Raw genomic sequence first — 19,306 nt, forward strand, 5'->3', positions numbered from 1 at the left:
CACAGACTCTCTGCTCTGATACAATTACAGAAGGGGTTTAGCGTGTGCAGGTTTTATTATGAATCTTGAATTCAAATCTTTTTGTGACTCAACAATGTTGCACCTTAGTAGCCAGGAAGTTGCTAAAACGTAATGATGGGGCTCCAAATTTCTGACATTTCTTTTAGGATTGCAAAGAAAAATCTTTCTAGAAATTCATTTTACTCCTCAAACATTTGCAGGTAAGTTCAAGTCAACCCTGACTAATTAAAAGAGAAAATCCACTGCAGTTAGTATCTTGTTTTAAGAACAGCATCACACTACTTGTTCAGTGTTTAAATGTATCAGTCTTAACATTTAAGATTATTTTTAATATAAGTTCATTATGCAATGTATACAACAGGAGTTCAACAAAATCTGATGAATCCATCCACTCATTCATCCTTCACTTATGGAAAATTGGCATGAAAAATGTGTGGAGACTTTCACAAGTTTTTTTTAGCAAAAATATTCTCACAAGGTTTACGTTTAATGTTTACCCAAAAAAGTGGTAATTGCTACATTTTGCAATTAGACTTTAGTACTTTTAGTTAAAAACACAGCAGTAAAGTGAGATTAGATTTTAGGAAGGAAGGTAATGGTGAGGCTAGTATGATGCTTAAATTGTTGGCAGAGATTATTTAGTAAATCAACTATCTATGCTGAGGGGGGTTTTCTAGGTAGAGAAATTATTTCTTTCTCCTGACAGGCTCCAGCAAGATTTTAATTTTCCAACTCGCTCCACTTTGGTGCTTTGACTGGTACTGGCGCACAAACTGGTGAAGGTCATTCCATCACCTGCCAAGCATTTCCTTTTTTTTTACAAATAGCATAACCCAACTTCCAGAATAGTTTTGTGAACCAAACTACAACCACAAAGATATCCTACCCCTAACCTCAAGATTTGCACTGTTGGGTAAAGGTAATCTTTGAGCCTTCCAGAAATGAAACTAGAGTCAGAAAATCATCAGATATTCCACTGGCTGTTATTGTGTTTGAAAAGCACTTGTTACCTGTTACACACTGCTCTTACACAGAAAAAAGAAGCAGAGACCGCTTGAGTTCTTGCTAAGAATATCTTTATCCCTAACTTCTAAACAAAATCTCTTAGATACAAGGAAAAACACCACCAAACAAGTGGGCTCTTGTGGGCCATGTGGCTCCTCAATTTAAGGTAAACTCGGTCTCAACAACCGGACTACTGCAGGGCCTGCACAAAAGATCTATGCTTCCTGTTAGTAAGTCACAAATAATCCTAGTAAAACATGCTACACGTTTTGATTGTATCATGTAAAAATGTCAAATTTTACAACTGGTGTTAATACTTGTTAATTGTAATAATGTTGGGTTTAAGGACCCAACTTCCAACCTTTGATATTGTTACATTTTTTTTTATCAACTCTGATGTCAAAGCTTGTAAAACTCTGAACTCAGATGCATGAGACAGATGAAGATTCACTGTCAGAAAGGTGGACTCTAACTGATCTCCTTAGTTACTAAATACGAAGAGCATTAACGTTACATTTTGTGGTGTAAAATAAATACTCTCTTTTTTTAGCAAAAATGATGAACCTGTTTTACATGATTAATTTGGCTAAATTCAAGCTAACTAGCTGGCTCTCTTCAAAAGCAAAAGTTTTACTATCACATAACGTTAAAGTATTTGTAAAATGTTTTAATTTAACAACTGAATGATTTTTGTTCAGGCATACGTCCTAAATGATATGTGACCTAAATCAGCTGAACTGTCCTTGTTGCTTTTCACATACAGATTTTTGTCTGACTTTTCCTGTGCGTACAATCCCTGACAATATAATCCAGCATGCATCAGTGCAAAATTGTCAACAAAATGCAAAAGTCACAATTCAAGACCAAAACTCACAAAGGTTATGCTAAAATAGAAATAATGATAAACTTGCTAGGATAACTTCTGATTTAGCATTACTAGTACTTCTGTTGTGGCTCTTTGCTGTTGTGTTGTGGATTTTACATTTACTTGACTCTTTTATTCCACAGTGCACCTTACCAGTGGATTCTTTGTCAAGATAATAATGACTTGGAGGAGTAGTTTGCTTTATATATGGGGTTATTTATTGAACCTGAAATATGAAAACCCCAAATAAACGTCCTAAGCTAAGAACATATAAAAACAAATACCAATACTGTTTAATTCAAAAGTTTCTTTCAGCCAGAGTTCATCCAGCCAATAGCTGTGCAGAGAGAATAAGCGAGAGGAAGAAAAGGTGGAAGAGCAATATCTGACGTCAGGACCTGCTCCAATCCTCCTCCTGTTGTCTCCTCATGTAGAAAACAGACAACATAATTCTATCCACAGATGTCTGTCGCTAATATTAGTCCATGTCATTTCCAATACTCAGAAGGCTGCTCCACTTTCTCCCATGTGGCTCTGGTGTATTTGTGTCTCTTTCAGTGTCCCAGAAGACCCTCGAGAAACATTTAAATCCACCAGCAGGCAGCCTGGGAGATAATACCCTAACAAGGAGGGCAAATCGAGTAAATTAAGTGACAAAGACCTTTATATCACTCCATTAAAACCAAGAAAGCTTGTTTTGCTGGGAATCTAATGTCATATATTTATTCATGAATTATCAGGTACACAGGCAAAGAAGAGTGAAAAATGAGTAAAAATAAACTACCAGGCATGTAAATAGATTTGCATATGTCAAGGTGTGCATCCCCTGTTTACCTTCTCATCATCATCATCATCACCATAGCTAGCAGCTACATCAGACCAGTCTCACACTCCACTCTCTGAAGCTTTACAGTCGTCTGTCTCTAGAGACAGCGGTGGGGAGGGAAAAGATGGAGAATGTCAAGGAAAAAGCGCTGGTGGGTGGAAGGAAAGAAAAGGGAAGGATGTATAAGGGAAAAAATGAGAGCTCCATGATGGGAGGAAGCACCAGAAGCCTAATTAAGTGATAGATGAAATTGTACTAAAAACAGGAAAAGCCCAAGACAAATATGAGAAGCGTATGACAGCACAACCCAGTAGATGTATTTACTCCTTCAGGATAATCATGGATGAGACATAAGGGATGGATTGGTTTATAAAGGAGCACAACTGTACATTTTCCCTCATGAAGAACTATTTTAAAATGTGACAGCAAGTGACCCGGTCAGATGACTGAGCTGGAAGCAGGGAATACAATTCAATCAGCAAGCAGTGAAATAAGGAACCACCTGGATTTAACTAAACAAAATAAACTCTCCCAATGGGAAATAATTAACATATTTTAGCTTGTAATAACCCTTTAAGCCTTAGCTTTAATACCTACCTAAATAACTAGTGATTTTGGAATTTCTTGTGTGTTCATCTCAAGTGTACATTCCCTTTGTATTTAGTAGAATTATATTTAAACTGTATTGCTAGGGCCACATAATGTTCCAAACTGTAATTATTTCTCCAAGGAGAAAAAATACTCAGAGTTAAAGCTTTGTAATTTCTTTGTGCTATGTGGATGAAAAAAATTGAAAGGACTCTTTTAACTTGGTTTTAGTTCAGTGATTATGTTCGAAAAACAACTGAGCTGCAGGTTTTCTGTAAGATGTGATAGTTTCAAATCCAACATAAAATGATTTTATTTGAGTCACAAATGTCAAAGAATGCAAAGTGTCAAAGTGGTATTTACATAAGCATACAATATATTGACCCAAAACATTAAATTTTCTAGTATTGCATCACCTAATGAACCCAAAAAATATATAACATTTTTGGTTTAGATCTTTAGAACACCATTCAGAGCCAAACAAGTGAAAAATTGCAGATTTTTGTCACTTTGCTAATCAATTGCTGCATCAGAAGTTTCCACTGATAGTTTTCCGTTCTTTTACCTCCCGGATAAACTATCAGTGGAATTATGTAGTGTTTTCACTCTTACATAGTTTTAGCAGCGGAGCAGCGGAGCCTTTCATTGGGACTAAACATCTGGGTAGCCCAGAGACAATAGCCTATTAGCGAGGTTAATGGGGTGGAAAACGCCTTCAGTTTGACAGGAAACATGCATATTGGACTCTAGAGCATTTGAAAAGGGTCTTTTTCTCTGATGAGCCATGACTTCGCCTGTTTGAAATTTAATGAGTGCATCATGATAATGCAAATGGCAGAAAAAGTGAGGCTGCCATCAAACCGAGTGTTCGCCAGAGAACCCTGTGGAGGCAGTGTCGTGATATGGGGTTGTGTAGGTGGGAAGTGTTAGGAAATGTTATCTTTCCAAAATTGTTTGGTCAGCTTATTACGATGCTTCTCTATCACATAAAATGATGAAGGAAGGTTTCTAAATCTCTCATTAAGACTGAGCGAGATGCAGCACCCTCTGTACCTTGTCGCATTGTCCTTCTGTTTTGTTGTTTAAAAAAAGAGAACAGTGACAAAAGCCAGAGCGATAACACATTTACCCCTATTGAATTATAAATTCTCCTTGTTAATGTGAACACCTGCTTCTGCAGAAACCCACTGAGACTACTTTGCCTATTAAAGCCAATTAGCATGGGAGCTACGCCTGAAAACTCAGGAGCTGCTTGCGAGGTTATTCGTGTAGGATGCAGTTGACAGCAAACTCTCAGTGGAAACAACATGGGCTCTTGAGAAGGATTGCAGACAAGGGAGATGTTTTAACATCTCAGCTCTTCCATGAACAGTTTTACATTTTGTGCAGTGTGAGAATGCAGACATTTTGAAATCATTAGAGGTAAAATAAGACATTGATGTGAGTAACCACACCACTCACTAACTGATCTGTGAAGAAAGACATGTTATTTGTAGCCGATCATTTAAGACAGAAAAAATAATCAAACCTACACAGAAAAATTAGGCTGCATCACTGTTGCTAGGGAAAGTGAGTTCACCTAAATAGTTTGGATTTGTTTAAATATCACAGCCTGACAGCTGACAGCTCTGTTTTAGCAAGAAGTGAAGCTAAGCTGGTGCACAGAAAGATGCTGGGTATGAGCTGGCTTCACTATAATGCTCATGTTTAGTGCATAATACTATTGTGGGTGGGCATCACGAGATATTAAATATGACAAAAGTTGATCAAAAGTTTGTTTATTTGTATGCATAAAACAAAGCAGTATGCATTTTATTTAGAAAATGTTAATGTTTTCACTATCTGGTCTTCTATCTCAGTCTAAAACATGCTGATTTGCATTAAAACATGGATGACTGGTAGTGCAGTATGTGCGCATCAGTGATCGGGACTGCATTGTTTATCAGCTTTTATTGTTGCTCTGCTTCAACAAAGCAGAAAAGATGGAGGCTTATTTAATTACACCGTTTCTGTGTAAGTTGGCATGACTAAACGTATTATTGTTTGCAGTCTTCCAAGTTAATCTCGCAGCACACTGAAATGCCGCCCACAGCTGGAAACAGTGTGGGCAGCTTCTGAAGCACAATAAATGAAATAGCGAGGCACTTTACTCTTAGGCGCAGGGAGAGGCGTGCACGCAACACCAGAGTCGACGTGCTTCTGTTCATTGACTGGGACAAACACTTGGACGGACGTGGACGTCTGACATGCCTGGATGTGGACATGTAAAGACATTTGCTGACGAGGCTTCAAAACACTGCGTTTCATCTCTTTTATATGTTCAAGTAAATAAATTCAGCTAGTGTGCGTGTGCGTGTATGTGGACTCTTGGTGAGAAAACCTGCATTAGATGTGGAACTGACAGCATGAAATTATGATCAGCAACAAATAGAAGGGTGTAAGTTTGATTTCACCAAAAGCAATCTCCGCTTTTATTGATCATCTGTCAGACTGACAGCCTAAGGAATACCTAAGCGTAAAAAAACAACTAATGCTGTAAAAACTATTTGTAAACACTCACAGCAACACTTTTTAACTCAGCAGCGTCTTCTATAACAATTATCAGAGGAGGGGAGAGTACCAAGTTATTTACTTTCATTTTATATGCGTCAAAAATATAGAATAAAATAAAGTTGCCCTTTTTTGTTAAGGTCGCATTAATGAAAAATGCATTAAACACCACCAGCAGTACATATATGGGGCCTTGTAAAAGTACATTTGCACATCGTGCAAAGGGTGTACATTGTGTCAGATTATCTGCTGCAAATTTGTGTTTTTTATTATTTTTTTATAGCCCAAAACAAAGAGGTGAAGTGTATTACTGATAAGTAGAAAAGAAATTATGGTATTTTAGCAGAATAAAGATGTATAATTTTGATTGGCAATTGCTTTTGGCTACATTTTACTCTGGTACATATAAATAAACTCTAGTGCAGCCACGCGCCTTCAGAAGTAATCTGCTGACAGTAAAACTATTTGTTGTTCACTATTAAAGCCAAAAACATGGAAGAAGGTGCTCTGGTCAGATGACGCCAAGATATATTTTTTGGCCAACACGCAAACCAGTATTTGACCGTGAACACAACGTCCCCTATAGTGAAGCACAGTGGTGACAAGATCATACTGTGGGGACGAGTTTCTTCACCAGAGACTATAAATCTGGTCAAAGTTGATGGGAAGATGTATGAAGCTGAATACATGGCAGTTCTTGAAGAAAACTTGTATCAACACTGGAAAAAACTTTGATCTACCAGCAGGACAACGACTATTAAAACATAGCCAGAAAGTTTAAGATTAAGCTATTTGTTACAAATGGCCAAGTCAAAGTCTAAGTCTACATCAAATTAAGAATCTGTGGTAAGACTTGAAAGCTTTCAAAAATAACCAATGTTGTTATAAGTATGGGGAAGAAAATTCCCTTGAGAAGGAACTGACTTGGGAGGATGAGGAGCTGAATATGGTCACATTTTCATATTTTTATTTGTAAAAACAAAAAATGTTGAAAATCATTTATTATTTTCCTTCTACTTCACTATTATGTGCTACTTTGTGTTAGTTTATAACATAAAATCCCAATAAATGGATTGGAGTTTAGCTGTCATCACTTACAGCATAGCTAGATGGATTCAGAGATGTTGCCATGGAGATCATAAACAAAAACTCTTTTTCTGGTGGACATAGCAGTAAAAAAACCCAGCCTGTCTTCCCACTGTTGAGCATCAGCAGGATAAATAAATGGTGATGCTGTTTTAGACTCGGCTAATGGCTCTGACTCCAAGCACACCGCATTCCGTGCCTCTTCACTCGGACAATTTGGACATTCGCACCAACCCTTTACACAAAAAGCTAACCACCATCCTATGTACATCATCGAATGCCATTCTTATCATCATCCAAACTTTACAAACACTTCATCACAGTGCAGGGAGCCAAGATTTACACGAGTTTTCCCAGAGCAAGATTTACAGAGATTACTCTGTATGATGACTGGCATGTTGGGCATGTTACAAATCCTGATCTGACTCAGAATTTTTGTCATTTATTCTCCCTAATAGAAAACCACAGGTTATTGCCCTGAGGTAATACTCAGGCTGCCCAGGCTTACAATTTATGAGCACAAAGTGAAATCAACCAGAAAGTCCATGGGGATCCAATTGTTTTTTAACACACTACTGGGGACTGAATTACCACTTTGTGCTGGAGTAGGGAAACAAAGTGAGGTGGAACAAAGTGACCCTTTTCAAATAAGTGAGTGAGAGATTGAAAGGAGGAGATTTATGTTGAACCTAATTTCCAATGGCATTATTGTTCACTCAATTAATTCATTGAAAGGCCAAAGATATTTTTTTGTCCACATATCTAAAACAAAAATCAAGTTTTCAAATTTTACCTGGAGGCCAATGGAGCGATAAAAGCAATGGACCATTGTGGTCAGCTTAGTTTAAAGGGGACCTATGATGCAAAATTCATATTTTGTATATTTTTATATATGATCCATTCAGGTCTCTACTACTTAGTGCTTAAGAAATCTCTTCAACCATTTTTTGGTAATAAATTAATGTTTTTTTTTCAAAAATCTCTCAGTTGTTGAGTCAAATCCCAAAGGCACTGTGTCGTTACCTAGCAACCTCAGCCCTGTTACCAAATTACCAGTATGTTTGGTCAGCTGATTTTACCACTGTACAATGGCTCTTGGGAAAGACAAGTGTTATATTGTAGACTTACCATCAAGAAACCACGTGCTGCATTCTTGTTGGTTGTGCAGGAAGCTTCACTTCTGCTTTTCAAAGATGTACAGTTGTATAATTGCACATCTGTTTCCAGTCATTTTAATGTAAGCGTTGAGTTGGGGTGCAGCTCATTCTGAAAGGAGCTATAAATGGGCCTGACCAGATTGAAAGCTCATTATCAAAGAATGATATTGTGCAAAAAATGCAATGAACATGTTTTGCCCATAGATCTATCCTAATCTGTTTAAGGAAGCATAATAGGTCACCTCTAAGAGATCAGCAGGTAATGGATCAACAGTTAAAACCATAGACAGCTCATCCTCAATTTAACCAGCAAAAAGAAGCTACCCTCCACAAACTCCAGCACTGCACTCATCCATGATGGGAAATAAATAGACATCATTTATGCCAGCAGCAATATAATTGGTGCTCTTTTTCCATTTGATTTCCCCATAAGATAGTGAGAATATGACTAAGGAGATGAGTCATGTGATAAAAAAGAGAGTAGGTTATTCATTCTGACAGATGATCTGAAAGAATGAAAAGGCATAAAGGAAATGCACTCGTGTAAGGAACCCTATTCACCAGATCAAGAAAACATGCACATACACGAAGCAGCGATTATTAACTCCACCGGCTCCAGCTGCTGTTAAAAGTTTTCTGAAATGAAATCTACTTCTGTTCAGTCTGACTCTAAAAAAAAAAAAACTCAACACTCTAGCCTCTGGCAAAATATATTTTCAGCTTCTCTGCTGCTAACTATCTCTGCAAGTCAAGATCTTTGTTATAACCTGTACCCTTTAAATTGTCCACTGGTCAAAATATTGCCCCAAGTTACAAAAGTGCTGACTTCAGCCAATTTCTTTGATAAATGACCCTTCATCATTTAGGCTGATGAAGCTCCTCGTATGTGTGGCAGTCAGGTGTACCGTCCACAGGGATTTCTTTAGCTTCTTGTTATTTTTCTTCCTCACCTCGTCTCTGGGCTTTCTCAAAGGTGAGGGGAAAATGTGCTGCTGGATAATTGAAGCTGTTTTGCAAGAGCTTATTGGAGATTGTATTCGCGCTCAACAATGCTTGTTGGGGCCAGAAAATGGAAAGAAATAGGATTTATAGCACTAACCCATCTCGTTACCCGGTTGATGCTGTCAGCTGTCACTGCAGGCCCAGGATAATGCAATATGCAGTACCCACAGGGCAAGTGTACAGTTTGATTGTGGATCCTCCAAAGGTTGGTGCAGTGTGTGACTGACAGACATCTGCACTGTCTGCAGTTCTCTCTCAACCAAGTCAAATTGTACGAATCGCTGACAGTAGGGAGATACAGTCAATTATTTTGGGTACGAATAGGACAGAGTGCCTAAACGTGCCTCACTACCAGTTTCTGGAATGAAGAGTACAGTTTTTCCAAGTCTTTTATGACAATAATCTAGTTTATAGAGGTAATTAGTATTAAAACAATCTGTTATTGTCAAAATTTAGTGAGCTTTTGCATGGTACATCGTGTCTAGCACCAACAAAACGATACATTCAGAGTAACATAAATCACCTATTACCCATCCTGAGGCTTAGTTTGAACTTTAGTGAGTTTAAGCATCTGAGCATGTGTACATTACAAAGCTGCTAATGAATGTAAATCCATTAGCTTTGTAGCTCCACCTCATCAAACCATCCAACAATGTAGGGAACCCAGAAGAAGAAAAGGCTGTACGCCACAAAGTTGCAGTAAAAGATGTGGCAGTGCTGGTTGGTGAAAGACAAAGCAGGCTGGTAGTTTGTCAGGTTGTAGCTTGAATTGATAGAGGATAACATCACAATGCATTGCATTTTTTAAAAAGGTATTAAATTCTTAAAAGAAAACTTTTAAGAGTTATCAAAAAGTTTCTGATATTCTCCTTTTTGAGTGAAAGAATAAAAAGGGATATTTGCCCTCTATCCCCACTAGCCCACAAATCCACTAGGAAAAAGTAAAGACATTAAAGAGAAAACATTGAAACTGCATGACAAAAGAAAACCACAAGGCACCAAAAAATGAACCTGGAAGCCAATTTTGAAAGATAGTTTTGCAGCTAATGTCTATTACTTTAGCCTTAAGACACGCTTCAGAACAACCATTTTCACAGCTGCTTTTAACTGACCTTTATTTGTCTCACTGATGGGTTTTTTCATTTCAGCAGAACCCAGCAGAAAAAAGAAGTTAAAAACCTGGAACAGAATGAGAGCAGAAGGAAGAAATCATGCTGGCAAGTCACATCATATTCATGTCACACTGTGACCGTCTAAACGTTTGTGCAAATATGTATATTGTCCTCAGAACAACAGAAAAAGACTCAGTGAAGGTTGAAGTTGGTAAAAGAACGTCATTTCTCAAAAAGAAGGAGTCTATGATATGAGCTGAAAGGCCACTCGCAGAGGAAGAGGTCATGACTGCAAAATCAATGTAAAAAGTCAAACTACAGTCAAAAAATTTGTTTTTGGCAGTAAATATTTAACAAAAATTTTTAAATATTTAACAGAAAAACACTGATGACAAATATTTAACCCCTTTAAGTCAATATTTCATAAATGTAACTATGGCAGCTATCCCAGCTGTGGATGGATCTAAATCAGGCTGGATGCAGAAGCCCCATTCTTCCTGCTAAGCTGTTCAAGTTGCATAGAGATCAGCTGTGAACAGAATCTTTCAAGTCTGTGGGATTGAGTTCTGGGCTTTGATTAGGCCACTCCAGAACATCAACCTTGTTGTCTCCAAACTATTTCTCTGTAGCTTTAGATGAATGCTTCAGAATGTTTTCTTACTTGTGAGACTACCAGTACCACTTGGCTGGTCCTCTGTTGAATTAGGTCAGTCACTTTAAAAGGCGAGAATATTTATGCAATCACTTCTATGTAAAATACATATAGTTTAACTGAATTATGTTGCAGAAATCAGTTTCCACTTTGATATTAAAGAGGGTTTTTGTAATTTTTTTGATCAAAAAGTAAAAATTTTGCTGCTCATTATTGCTTTGTAAAAGCAGTAAAAAGGTTAAAACATCCAAGCTCATGGACACTTTTTAAAGGTTCTGTAGCTGTGGTAAACCTAAACGACCCTTTACCAGTTGCAAACTCAAAGTTGCAAACCCAATTTTGAGTAAACATAATAAAATGATTCATTTAAGTTCTTCAATTTGTGTTAAGATGATAAATGTGAAAAATGCATAAAAGTGAAATTCTCCATTACCAAATGCTGCCTTGCTTTACACATTCTCCTATGTAAAGGACAATATGTAGCTAGCACTGGTTGTTTCTGTGTAATTTTCATTTAAAAATAAATAAAAAAGCAGTATTTGTTTCTTTTTGCAGTGCTACCAAATCCATATCAACCCAAAAAATGAAGTTTGTATTACCTGTAAAAATGAGAACATTTTCCTTCTTAAATTAAACTGAAATAGTACATATTTTATGTCTCTAACATATTAATGCAGTTAATTTATTATAAACCTCTAAATGTAAAGAGGTCGATACTTTTAGAGTTGTCCACTTTGACCGGTTATCAAAGCATCATCTAACTACAACTTGTAAACATTTCATTTAAATCACAGACCTGGTCATTCAGATTCTTGCATCCAGGATGTCCAAAGGATCATCTGAACTCTACCAAGTTCATGTTTTTCCAACTTTTTATCAACTGCTGATAGTTTTACCCCAAATATTTTAGCTACAAGATGTCAAGTAAGGTGATGTAACTTCAGTTCCATTGCTTATTAATTAAATCAAGAGAAACTGGAAAATAAACCAAGCAGGTAAAATTCCATCACTATTTATTTCTCATGGGTGCAAAAATTAAATCTGAACCAGTCATTTAAAGTCCTCATGATTTCATTTAAAACTTGATAGTATTTAAGTACAAAGCCAACTTTACCAGTGAGATGTCAAAGCACTTTTGGATTGCACTGTTAGTTTGCAATAAGCTTCTCATACACGCCGTGATCGAGATACGAAGGTGTAAAGAGCGCAGATGAGAAGGGGGTGAGAATTAAATAAAAAAAAGAAAGAAAGATACATGTGGCTTTTTGTTTTTCATGGCAGTATTTTATGTATCTGGAGATGAAAACACTCAAATTATCTCTATGAGATGTTTTGTGTGTGTAACCTGCTGGAGAACTGTGCAAAGATTTTAAACCACCCCCAATTTCTGTAAATTATTAGAAAATATGGTAATAAAGTCAACAAAGTCGAAAGAAAAAGACCTGGAGAACTTGGAAGCAACGTATAAAGAGATTAGAGGTGATTTAAATGCTGAGCACAGGACAACACAAACATGCTCTGAGAACGGAAACAAAACGTCATCATTCACATGCTGTCTAATGAGGAACCTTCGTGTGTGAGTGTGTATGCTCACCCTCTACGACGACATATGACGCGTGTTTTTTTTGTTTTGTTTTTTTGTATGTGTGAACATTTGTAGACCCCCCATGCACTTTCTCATAAGCAACACAAACAATGCAGGCACTGAAACAGAGAGCTGATAGTAACAGATATTTGTTCTTTTCTCAGCTTGTATTTAAAAACAGCCAAGTGTGACTTCTGATCTTTTTCGGTGAAACATCATGTGAGACTCCATGTTGTGTTTTTCCTGCCACGGCTCGTTCCCAACAGGCTCGTGTTCACCTTAGCAAGGCGCTGGCGCAGACTCAGACATTGTTGCTGCTGTAACAATCAACTTATTAGCATAATTAAAGCATATATTTTGTTTGCAAGTCCTTCCTTTGAAGCATTCATAATTCTGTTTAGTTTTTTACTATTTTTTTTTATTATTTCTGCAGTGTGAAGTTTATTGCGGGGGTTGCAGAGTCATGTAGAGGTGGAGGGGAGTAGTAAGAGTCAAAGAGTCTGCTGCTGTTTCACACATGGAGGAGTCGGCCAGATAAGCAGAGGCAAGGTAGAGCAGTTTGGTTGTTTGTCGCACGGCTGCTTGGGGAAGCCGATCCATCTATCATCTGGCGTAGTGCTTGATGTAATCTTGAACCTTACTTCGAAAATCCTCCTGAGTGGAAAAGATGGGAGGGGGAACAAGAGGGAAAGATAAGATGAGCGTCATGGAGGACTAAACACTATTGACACGCTTCTTATTGCCGTATGTGCAACTCTAAAATCCCATAAAAAAACTATTGATGACCTTTAAAATCCTTCACATTTACCTCAAGGCAACCTATTTTGATTTTATGTGATGCACAAACAGAAGTAGCACATAACTGAAATGTGAAAGCAAGAAAAGCAAGGTCATTTAAAAAGTTCATTTTTTACAAACACAAGTAAATAAATTGCGACTTTGTCTTCTACTTCTCAATCATTTACTGCTTTTTATTAGTTTCTCATAGAACACCCGTTAATGTCTGTGGTTCTAATGTGAAAACATATTATAAGATTTGTTTTTGACAAAATGGTCAGTGAAAGACATTGTTTATGGCAACACATAAACAGTAAGCTACTGGATATCCTTAAACAAAGCAAAAGCAAAAAAATGTACAATTCCCAGGATAACCAGGGGTGATGTGACTCATAATGAAGTCACAAATTAGTCATATGTATATAAATATATCCTTCTTCAGTGTCACCATGCATTTAGTGAGTCATATTTCTTCAGTGGGAAGATATTAAGACTGTACAGAAAAGCATCTTTTCAAAGAAAAAAGCCATAAAAAACAACTCACTTAGGGTACATGGCATTTTTCTGCAGCAGTACATTAAATATGCATTAGTTCTGTGGAAATTTATTCACTTTCTAAACATTTCCCAAAATGTGAAACTAAATATGTCTTTCCTGAATCTGAATGTATGACTTATGTGACCTTTGTTTGTTCTTTGGCTGGGCTACAGACTGCCTAAGGCATAAAATAACATATTTATGATCCTATTGCCATCCAGGGATTCAACAGAACTAAACTAAGTAATCCCAAGGGAAGGCGATGGGTGAGTCTTGTTTTCTTTCGTGGGGTCAGTCTCAGACTCTGATGACCAGGGACTGAATAACATGAAGTAGGACTCTTATGTCAAGATGAAGAAAATGCCAACCACTTTGATGAGTCAAGACAATTGATAATAATGGTTTGTTTTGTAATTAAATTGAGTGATGCAAACAGCAGTCAGTCTGCTAATGAAACTTGTACATCAGGCAGTTTAATATAGAAACACAGCTTGCTGCTTTTCACACTACTGATCAATGACTGCGCACTCACATCTACAGCACTAACCACATCATTAAGTTTATATGATGTGGATGTGGTGGATCTCATCACCAACAAACAATGATGAAACCAACTACAGGTGGTAAACCAACTACAATGTCCTTACACTGCTCCAATGGTGTAAGGACATTGGTCCCTTTGGTCTTCCGAACTATTAGGAAGACCAAAGAGATTATTGTTAACTTCTTCAGAGCATCCCATTGACCTGGTGCTATGGAGAAAATGAGCAAAACCACATCATTGGCCAAGAAAGATCAAACACACCTAGAGTGAAGGTTGTCATTTACTCTCTCCAAAGTGCTGAAATTGTCTGTCATTGATATAGAGCAGTGATGAAAATTGTGACACCTGGCTCTGGTCACACTATTTCAACATTGGTCTTCTGACCTATGTTGTGAGGGGAAATGGTGTGAGATTGATCAGAAGTTTTTGACAAGTTTTATATGGAAATTAGTCTGTTTCCACTGTCTGGATTTTGCATCCATAGGAGAAATTAATACTTTTAAGGAACGTGTATCTGACGTGGTGAGGAATTACGTACATTTGTACTAGGGATGCACAATAAATTGGCATCAACATCGGTATAGACCAATCTTAGTCATTTCTTAACATATTGGTATCGGTCCGATAAATGAAACAGGGTCGATATGAACAACCAATATTTATGTGCATCTGTTTTTTTCCACAAGGTGTCAAAACTGTAGTGAAATATACATAATACCAGTAAATATCGGTTAAGTTCAATAGCAGCAATATTAATATCGGATATTGATATTGGCCCAAATTTTCGTCTTGGTGCATCCCCAATTTCTACAGTTCTTAATTGAATAACTACTATAATAATTTAATTTATTCATCAGATTGTGAGGAAGCTGAGCACTACCTTCTTCCTCTGATCTCTGCATTGAGATTTTAATCTTATTCTTGCTTTGATTCTATCTTTCTATAGACAGAATTTATATATGTAAATAGAGATGAAAAACTGTATTATGACCTCTTTGTATGCTTTGCATAAATGGTGAGCTGACAAAGGGAATGATGATTCCCTTTGTCGATGTGGCGATGTGTCTTCTGAACTGCTGTTGAGAGTTGAAGGTCGCTGTGGCAGCATCCCTGAGCCTCAGCTGACTGTATAGAGACAACTAAATTATTTCGGTTTTTTCCCATTTGAGCTACTGCACGCCAGGTAAAATCACAGTTTTTCAAGGTGACAGATTGCATACTCTGTAGTAATTTTGTAAGCATAGTAACACTTCAGTTTTTCTGGTTTTTATTAAACACCGTCATTGAACAAGCGTTCAATGGATAAAACTGTGACAAAGCAGAATTCGTGCTAGCAGCAGAATTTTCCTTGGTCACATTCCTGCCAATCATGTTTGCCATCTCTTTCTAACTCGCTCTCTTTTAACTTGATCAGACCTTTTTGATGTGTATTTCACCTTTTCAACCACACATACAATGCAACCGTTGTGTCAATCCGTTTCTATAGTTCTTTTGACCCATACCTCCCGGGCAAATCTGCTCTCAAGGGAGCTCTTTGCATGACCGCTTTGCCTTGTTCTGTTTTGACATTTTGCTGCCTATCTCTCCTCACACAACAGCTTGCTGTGTTTTCTAGAGACTTTATTGGCTTTGGTTGCTTGTGTCTACATCCCTTCAGCCAAATATTTGGTGAAACCTCACAGAGAATGCCTTGCAGTCCGTGCACACGTCATCCTGGACTTGGATCAAAGACTAGAGATTGTTAATTTGAACTGCAACAGCTCTCTTGTTAAAGTGCAGCCTTTTATGCAGAACATACAAAGACGGACAAAGCCAAACTAAACTGTTCATTCAGCTGAAGGCAACAGATAAGAAAGAAACCATTCTAAATGGGATCACTGGGCAAACATTATCAAAGCACAGACATGTTTTAGGGAAGTTAATTAACTTCAACAACAGCCATGACATTGTATTAACCATAAGTATGACCAACGTAATTTAATATTTAATAGTTTTTTTGATCACTTTTGCTACATCTAATTGAAAAACGAGTGAATCTGGGGTTTGAATGTTGTGTTTATGATTAACCGTTTTAAACAAATTAATTGTTTAAATTTATTGTAGAAGCAGAACATTTTCAGCAAAACTCAAAGTATTTCCCAAAGGTCTGATTTTAGAATTAAATAAAAATATCCTTTATTTTACCACGGTGGCAAAATTAGGTACAGCAACAGCAAAGTGACAGGTATATACTGTATGTTCACATGAAGATAAAAATATAAAATATATATAAAAAAAATAAATTGAGACTTACATACTATACACCCAGGGTAAAATCGCAACTCAAGATATTGTGCAGTTATCAAAAGTAGCTTACTTTGATCCAAAGAAATATGCAACTGGGTAGAATTTTTTTTAAATGTACGGGGTGTGCATGTGTATGTGTGCATTCAAGACAACAAACTATTTACAATAAGTGAAAATAAAGCCATGCAAAAAGGTGCAAATAACAGCAGAAATGTTACTTGGAAGTAGAGAAACTGCAAATACCTGCCAGGATGTAAACACCTATTAAGCTTGTTATAGATTCTAACAGCCACTGGGAAGAAGGATCTCCTATAACGCTCCTTTGTGCACCCAGGAGGCAGCAGTCTGTCACTGAAGTTGCTCTCCAGTCCAGCAAAACTTCATGATTGGGGTGGGAGACATGTACAGAGTCCTTCTCTCTCCCACTATCTGTACTGGGTTGACTGGGCATCTACTTCCAGTGCGGGCCTTCCCAGTGAGCTAATTGAACCGGTTCCTCTCAGCTGTAGATAAGCTACCAACAGATATTACCATAGAATATGGCAGATGCCAAATTTCCTTCTTTCTCGAAATGCTTCTTTCCTTAACACTTCTATATTTTGTCAATATGGGATGAAATGTTTCACATAAGCAGTGCAACACAATTTTCTTCATTTACATGTCTAATATGCCTTTTCTGCATTATTAGTAACTCTCATTTTTATTTTATCTGAGTGAGATTTACCTTGGGGCACAAAAAGCTCCATTTAAAATTCAGAAAGTTTCCCAAAAGACTCACATTTCTTCAGAGGGTTTTAGTGTCTGACCTTCTAACGTAGAAACACTGGAATAAACAATATATGACTGAGATATTCCACCCCCTGATGGTTTCAAGGTTGGACTAGCAGCACAAAGTCTTTTTGATAGAGTATTGTGTAGTTCACATCAGACAGTAGTTTTGCTATTTCACAGTCAATTTCAAGTTTAAACAACTATTTTTATGGTATTATGGAAAAATTGTAACTAACTTTAAAAGAGATTAAATGTGATTAATCATATAGTATTTAAGCTTCACTTACGTTGCTGTTGTGGTAAAAACAAAAACAAGACAATAAGAACAATGCAGTGATTTTTCTTTTAGACTGTTTTTGAAGCAGATCGCATCTTTTACCACTAGCAAGAATGAGGATTTCCTCTGCACAGCATCCAAAACCAGAGAGAATAATTTTTGAAACATGCAACGACTCAACAAAAGACAATTAGGAACAAAAGTCTATAAACTTTAAAAAAAAAACTAATTAGGACAAACCTAATAGAACTACTCCAACATGGTGTCACAGTGAGATTTCCTGCATCACAATGTTGATTTATGGTAATAATAGATTAGAGGCAGAAATCTGCCTGAAAAAGTTTTCAATACCTGAATTTAAAAGCAAATTGTTATTTTTGTAAAGACGTCACACTCTTATTTTGGTGCTATGCAGCATCAGCCCACCAGTCTCTTCTAACCCTCCCTTCTTGTCATCTTTTATACTCGTTATTTCCATCTACTCATCCATCACCCCAGGGGTCTTGGCCATTAAATCACTGCCATTTCTCTGTGATAATGTTGTTCTCCAACAGGATTTTTCACATTCAAGTGTGCAGCACTGACATCAATGCATCAGTTCCAGTAGCGAGTTAGTCACGCAGGCAGCGCCGGGCTTCAGAGTGGTCACTGGGGTACGAGCGAGGAAGCGAGAACGTGAGCCTAAACATGTCGGCAAGAGGGAAGAGCAACATACGGAGTTAAAAATGATGTGTGGAAACACAGATGTAAATGCTGGACGCCTGCCAGTGACAAAAACGTCGGATATTTATGAATCTATCCACAGAGGAGACATATTTCTGCAGAGTATGCTCTTCTACTGAACATTTTTTTGGCATTTCAAAACTGCGAGAAGAATGTGATTATTATGCTTAATATCTATGTGACCCAGTAAGGTTTTTTAAAAAATGGTAGTGGTGAACTGACTCAGAAAAAACCTGCTGTAAGCAACTGGATCTTTTTGTTCTCAGAGTCTGTAAAGAAAAAAAAATCATCAAATAAAACCCCTGAAGTACCATAAAGTGCATGAATTGATATAACTAAGACTGACAACAATAAAATCCAGGAAGTCAGCTGCAAGTCTGCAAGATGTTTTAAGATATTATTTCCTTACAGTGAACAATAAAAGAAGTCTTTTTGTTTATTTGTTATTGTTGTTTTTTTTATACTTTGGCTGAAATGGGGTAGAAAAATCCAAGCAGGCATCACTTCATGTATGCTTCAAAACAGAAAAATACTACATTGTACTATGTTTCTCAATTCAAAATATTTTAATATCACACCAGTCATTATGCTGTAAATTTGACTATAATTAATTCTACTCTTGCACAAAAGTAAGTAAAAACTTAATTAAATTTGATATTAAAAACACAAATACAGTTAGATTATTTTGCACACCGAGTATTTAACATTTGGTTTTATGAATGCTCACCCTTAAAAAATATCATGCCAAAAACAAATGATGTACATGTCTCTTGCATAAAATAAATTCACATGAATCAGTTTCTTAAAGGAGTGGGCCACTACTCCCAGGAATAGACAAAAAACTAGCTGAATTAAGGAAAAAGCAATCGGTGCAAGACAAGGAAATAGGTATATGGGTGTCACTAGGAAATAAGTATCAGCCTTTGTTTGTAATATACAAAT

At 37.0% G+C, this 19,306-nt stretch overlaps 1 protein-coding gene across 2 annotated transcripts in view; it reads right to left on the reverse strand.

Moving 5' to 3' along the window:
• Positions 1–11,860: 11,860 nt before the first annotated feature.
• Positions 11,861–19,306, reverse strand: part of ube2f (ubiquitin-conjugating enzyme E2F (putative)) — a 40,622-nt gene continuing 33,176 nt past the window's right edge. For both annotated transcript variants that reach the window (XR_003596316.1, XM_028024061.1), the window contains one exon: positions 11,861–13,103. Coding sequence is in view for 1 of the 2 variants with exons in the window: in XM_028024061.1 (XP_027879862.1) it covers positions 13,053–13,103 (51 nt within the window). In the remaining variant the exon portion in view is untranslated. The remainder of the gene's footprint in view (positions 13,104–19,306) is intronic.

Source organism: Xiphophorus couchianus, chromosome 7, assembly GCF_001444195.1.
Source record: "Xiphophorus couchianus chromosome 7, X_couchianus-1.0, whole genome shotgun sequence".
Lineage (NCBI taxonomy): Eukaryota > Metazoa > Chordata > Actinopteri > Cyprinodontiformes > Poeciliidae > Xiphophorus > Xiphophorus couchianus.